This window comes from Apteryx rowi, unplaced genomic scaffold, assembly GCF_003343035.1.
Source record: "Apteryx rowi isolate R43461 unplaced genomic scaffold, aptRow1 scaffold_254, whole genome shotgun sequence".
Classification (NCBI taxonomy): Eukaryota; Metazoa; Chordata; class Aves; order Apterygiformes; family Apterygidae; genus Apteryx; species Apteryx rowi.
The window spans coordinates 815,657-821,656 of NW_020448908.1; the positions used below are offsets into that span (position 1 = coordinate 815,657).

At 43.6% G+C, this 6,000-nt stretch overlaps 1 protein-coding gene and 1 long non-coding RNA gene across 9 annotated transcripts in view; one reads left to right on the top strand and one right to left on the bottom strand.

The window, feature by feature from the left end:
• LOC112966712 overlaps positions 1–5,214 on the bottom strand; it is a 23,233-nt gene extending 18,019 nt beyond the window's left edge. The window contains exons 1-2 of one of the 3 annotated variants that reach the window (XR_003253714.1): positions 5,176–5,214; positions 932–1,037 (exon numbers count right to left, since the gene is read on the bottom strand). This is a non-coding gene — a long non-coding RNA (uncharacterized LOC112966712). Of the gene's footprint in view, positions 1–90; positions 224–931; positions 1,178–5,175 lie in introns of those variants that run through there. The other 2 variants (XR_003253713.1, XR_003253715.1) reach the window with 2 other exon arrangements.
• NWD1 (NACHT and WD repeat domain containing 1) overlaps positions 1–5,736 on the top strand; it is a 16,362-nt gene extending 10,626 nt beyond the window's left edge. For 3 of the 6 annotated variants that reach the window (XM_026067079.1, XM_026067082.1, XM_026067081.1), the window contains 7 exons: positions 133–405; positions 1,200–1,290; positions 1,692–1,846; positions 2,562–2,835; positions 3,191–3,747; positions 4,462–4,570; positions 5,319–5,736. In XM_026067079.1, the coding sequence (XP_025922864.1) occupies positions 133–405; positions 1,200–1,290; positions 1,692–1,846; positions 2,562–2,835; positions 3,191–3,747; positions 4,462–4,570; positions 5,319–5,608 (1,749 nt within the window). In that variant the 3' untranslated portion in view covers positions 5,609–5,736. The other 3 variants (XM_026067080.1, XM_026067084.1, XM_026067083.1) reach the window with 3 other exon arrangements.
• Positions 5,737–6,000: the final 264 nt, after the last annotated feature.

The window sequence follows — 6,000 nt, forward strand, 5'->3', positions numbered from 1 at the left end:
GCTTAGGGACATTTCTTAATGTAAAGGGCATTGAAAGGACAAAAACATAAGAAGTCACAGAATCATGAGGGTTGTAAATAGAAAAGCTACCTTGGTCCTCTCTACTTCCATCTCTTGCCACCTTTTTACTAGGTTAATGCTTGGCACTTGGAGACAGCAGAACTCATCTTCCGGATTTCTGGAGAGGTGACAGATGCGTGGATGTGTTCTGCAGTATTCAGCCCAAGGCTGGTGATTATGACTGTGTCTGAAGGAGGGACGCTGAGTCTGTGGAACAGCAACACCGGCAAGCTGCAATCCAAATGTCAGCTATCAGGGCTGCAGGAAGAAATACCAACTGCCAGTGTTCTCATCCAGAAGCAAGGGAAGATGATAGTGGGATTTAGTGGGGGATCTCTATCCACGGTACACATCTCCCTTTCAACTTTCTTGTAATATTTCAAGGATCTCAGTCCTAAGCAATACTAATTCTGTGGTATGCCATCTCATCCATTTCGTTCTGTTGTGTTGGTATCTGCCTTTATCATCATAAGCAATTTCTGATGACAATATTTTCACATTTCACTCAATTTCCAGGCAGCTGCAGCAATGCGATCTGGCTCTGCCCTTCTTTGTCCACCTCTCTGTCGCCAGCAATATGATTGTGGGGTTCCACTGTTGCCACTTCGGGTTCTCTTCCCAACTCTGCCACAGATTTGCTTCATGATTGAGCAAACTGTTTTCTAAGAGGGCCTCAGTTCCTCCAAACCAAACGTGAACCTCCTGCACCTGCCGATGCATTGTCTGGTCACAGGCTGCACCAAACTGAACTCCTTGGACGGAAAGCACAGAACAAGTGTTCTGCATAACCTTCCTAGGAAGGGTGAAAGGGGTGGGCTGGAGAAAGACTGTCACCACACAGTCACAAAATAAAACAAAATGCAGTTCCTACACACTGTGCAGAATTGTGCTGAGCCAGGCAACAAATCTGGTCACCAGTGGGCCTTCCTTCTTCTTTCGGAATAGAGCACCATCCTCAGACTTCTGCATCCTAGTTCCTAAAAGGACAAGGATAACACTCTATATCCCTTTGCACACATAGCTCTGTTCAATACCAAGAGGCCAAATTAAATTTCACTGTTAATCTACCCTCTTTCTTTCAAGGGAAAGGCAGGTTAGCTATCCTAATGTCATGTCTAACTCTATCTTATTTTGTACAGATCTCTTCTGCTGGGAACAGTCTGCTAGAGAAGCTTCCTGGAAGCGTTTGCTTTGTGGTGGCGTCAGAAGACGAGTCCATTCTTGCTGCAGGTTTAATAGTGCCCCTTGCTTAGGAAAGTGTTAGCAATAGCTCCTCTCTCACCTGCCAAGCAGCCTTTAAATGGGGACCAGGATGTGGGACTTTCCATTAGCCTGATCTTTTTCATCTATTGTGCTTAAGGGGGTAACAAGAATTGGGTGACATTCACTCTGCGCAGACTTAGAACATTGTCCATGTTCCAGGAGCCCTATTTCAAGAGATTAAGTGAGATATAAGCAGTGAAAAGAATTTATGCTGGCATGGGTATTTTTTAGGGTTTCTAAGCTATCTTTAGTGCTTACCTTTAAAAATATAGGTACTAAATAATGAGGAATATGCATAGACACATGGTGTTGTAGGGGATTAGAGACTTCCTCAGATCAATAAGTCAGTAACTAATATTTTGTTTTAGGCTTTGGGGAATATGTGCGAGTGTTTCTGGCTGACTCAAAGGGATTCCACAGGTTCCTAGCGGCAGATTTGGAACATGAAGGAATGGTTCATACAGCTGTTATATCTCCTGACAACAGCCTCATTGTTACTGGTTCTCAAACTGCATCTATCCAGGTAGGAAGGAAGGCTGGGCACCTTCCCAAGCAGAACATCTTTTACAGATTTACAAAATCAACTCACGGAATATGCCCTTGGCCCAATAAGGCGCTTGTCGCGGTCCTCAGCAACCTGTTTGGGGGATGGAATTACAGTTCTGAAGATGTTTGTTGTACTGCCATGCTTCTAAAACGATGACCGTTTACCCTACTTCTCTGTACTGCTTCAAGCCTCTCTGCTCTCTTTTTATTTTGGGGACTGAATGGAGAGCATTTTATCAATTCAGAGAGCCAGCCTTAAGCCGGTGTGTACCCAGGACCCAAATTACAATTTTATTTCTGAAGTATTTTAAATTTGATCTTCTAAAAGCTGCCTTGTTACCCATCTGTGAGGCAGACATGGAATATATAACATCTGGAGAACCATCTCTTTTCAAAGAAAGAGGTAAATACCCAGTACAGCCCAAAAAAGGCAGGATCTAACTAGGGATCATTCAGAGCAAAGGAAGTAAATGAGCTGAATAGCTCCAGATACTTTAAACATTTGTTTAAGAGCAACTTTGTATCAGTAGTTGCTCAAGATTCTGTTTTCTAGATTAGGAGTAGGTTGTTATCATGTGACTTTACTTATGTTTCTGTAAAAATCAGGGAAGATCTGTTGTGTCACCTTTTAAATAAGGCTAGAGAAAAAAAGTGGCTCAGGTACTGACTTCTCCCCCTGCAACTTTTCCCAGGTGTGGAGTCTAACAGCCCAGGGTTTGCTAACTGCCAGGCTGGATGGCATGGGAGCACCAGTAACACTCTTAGCCCTGTGTGACAGCACTTTGGTCTCTGCCTCCCACAGCGCACCGTATCTGAGAGTGTGGAACCTCATTTACAACCAGCAGCAGAAAACCTGGGCACCTGTCCCAGATACAGGCTGCACTGCACTGTCGCATGGTGGGAACTATGTCTATTTTACCCAGCCTGAAGACAGACATAAAGTCATCATCTGGGACACCAGAGAAGGTGAACTGCATCTCAGAAACACTGCAGAAAATTAAGCGTGTATATGGGGTAGGAGAGAAACAAAGCAATTCATGGAGGCAGTAGAGTTAGTTTCTGAGCATGTGTGACAAGGACAGTCTACTCCTTTCTGCTTTTTCTAAGCATGAGATTCAGAAGAACAGGGTTCAGGCTTGGAAAGCTTTTTAATCTCCTCTTTAAAGTTTTTGTCCAGAATAGCTTATTATTTTGACAAGGGGAAAAAAACACGGAAATATAAATAATATACCAATAACTTCACAAACAAGGAGCCATCCTGAGCCCCAGCTGATGGAAGTTGGAATAAGAACAGTCTTGCTGATCTCCTTCTCTTTTACAGGTGCAGTGTGTGACACACTGGACACCTCTGCCCAAGTGAGGTGCCTGGAAATAGCTGAGCAAAACCAGCTCCTTTTCACCGGGCTTGTGTCCGGAACAGTCCTTGTCTTTCCACTGAACTCCAGGCAGGACGTAGCATGCATCCCACCTCCAGAGTCACGGAAACCAGTCAATAACATGGCAATCAACAAGGGGGAAAAGCAGCTGGCCATAGCATATGATGATTTAGTCCTTGTGCTGGATATTACCTCTGCAGACCCATGCCCAGTGATTGGCAGGCCCACCTACACATTTTATACTCAGATCCCTGGCTCTCTGATTTCCAGTGTGGCTGTCCTTGCAGATTACAGAGTCCTGTACGGCATGACTACTGGGGATTTATTCCTTTACGACTGCCCTCAATCCACAGTGTTTCCTTTGGAAGCTCACAGAAGCCAGATCTCCTGTTTGGAAAGCAGCCAYGGAGAGCAGTGGGCATTCAGTGGATCTGAAGATTCCCTGCAATGTCTCTGGGACTTGGAGCTTTGTCAGCAGGAACATGAGATGCGCTATTATAAGGTACTACACTGCCAGAGGGGGAAGACTGTGTCTATGGTCAATTACTGCAGTAAGCTATCAGGGAAGATTCAATTCACAGGAATCCCAGCTCTCGAGAGAATACCCAAATCCTGTACAGAGCTGTTCAAACTGACAAGCAGCAACCTATTTGCAGCATTTTAGGTCTGGTTTTAAAGCATCCGTATAATCTAAATACACTGTTAAAGTGCCCAGGTCCAAAAATGCTGTCAAAATGAATGCATGCTGTTAACACCGTTCTGACACCAAAGCGTAAGTCATAGGAGTTATTTATTTAGATCTTATTATTGGTCATTTACTTGGTTTAAGCAAAAGAAGAGGTAAATAAGGCCAGGTCAGGGGAATTCAGTAAAATAATAAGCAATGGAGAATGCTGAATCTATTCTGTTAATCTTTTACCTGATAATATATCATGGATGAGTCCAAACTACTCCTTTCCACAGGTGGAATAATGGGTTTCTGGGTGATCATATTGGGCTTTCTTCTGCACAGCTATAGGGTGCTTCATAAGCTAAGGGCCTAAGGACATTTCCCACCCTCCTTCCAGGACTACTTTGCCTTGTAAAATTCTTTATTTAGTTACACTTTGATCCCTGTTCTTAAATACTGAATAACTACTGAATGTTCTAAAGCTTCTCCATCTCAACCTGTGTTTACCAGTACAACAATCTAATCCTAACCATCATCCATTTTTAGCCTACATCTCCCCTGAAAGGCATTTGCTGTGCTTGTTTCTCAAAAGATGATAAGTACGTGTACACTGGAGCGTTGGATGAATCCATTACAGTCTGGGATGTTGCAAGTGGTAAGTAATTTTGAATTCCAGCAACTATGAGAAACAAGTGTATACTACACTCTGTATTTAAATAGGCTTGTAGCATTCTTTATGTTGTAAGATGGGAAACATGCCATACAGCAAGTTTGTGCACAGATACTCATTTGGTTGAATATTAGAGCAGAAAACATAGCCAAATATCTTGGCCAAAGAAGCTTGCTGATGAACTAAGGTGACTTTATTAGGCTGCAGTTACTTCAGAACATGCACTAAGCTTCCCTTTTCTGGGTCCCTACAAACATCCTACAACTACCCGATCGTATTCCCTAACTTGTATCCTTGCAATAGGAAACCGCAACAGGGAACATGTATCCCAAATGATTATCAGAATAGATACTAGAACATTACTGAAGCCAGAAGTAGTATATTATAATTGCGACAAGAAGCTGCAATTACAGAAGGTCAGTAGTAAGTAGTCCAGCACACAGTAGAGAAAAGTATTCTGGGCTTAAATATCAGCATCAAATTTTATGTCAAAGCAAGCTAAGGTCTCTGTAAGTTTCTAATAAGCAAAACATCAATAATGTTCTAAGGAGAAGCAAACAATACGACTTATTATTCCCCTCTCCTCCTACCTTTTCATTCAACATCAGTGACCTCGTTTCACCRAGTCCAAATTGTCTCGTGACAAGGGGCCATTTGAAGAAAGGGACATGTCTGAAGGGGACTCGCACCACACAGTAAATCCTTTCCTGTATTCTGCCCTTGGTTTCTGCAGGTGCCTTACTAGCCGTACAGTGCATATACACAACTGCTAGCAGAATTGTACCAACTGCGGATGGGTTTGTTGCAACAACAAAACTTGGTTATATCATTCGTGAGCGGTTTCATTGTCCTCAGACCACATCTCCCCAGGACAACCCACTCCCGAACGTCATGGCAACGTGTACAGTAAAATCCAGAAAGAAAGAAGGGGAAAACTTGAGCAAGCAACAGTATAACCAAGGAAGCTCTTCTGGGAACCCAGTTCGCACCAACAAGCGCTCTCAAATCTGCTCAGTGGTATAGAAAGCGAAGATGAATAGGATAAGACAGTGTGAACACCCAGGGTAGCGCTTGCAGGTTTCTCTTTCCATCTGCTATATCCTTCTGCCTTAGTGTTTCAGAATTACAACATTAAACGCTACTGAAAATTCCCTCGCTGTGGTTATTCAGAGTCTGTTGCTGTTTTGGCATCACCCGACAGCTGTCACGTACCACAGCAATAATCACGTAATAAAAGTAAAAGCAAAAAAATAAAAAATAAAATCACATTTTATCCAACTACACTAAGGCTGAAACCAGGACTCGGCTTCCACCATTAATCGCGGCTGAACGGCGGATTAGCAGAAGTTGCCAGCGGGCACCGGGCACCGAGGCCTGCCCGCGCTCGGCCTCGCCGCTCCTCCCCTGCGAGGAGC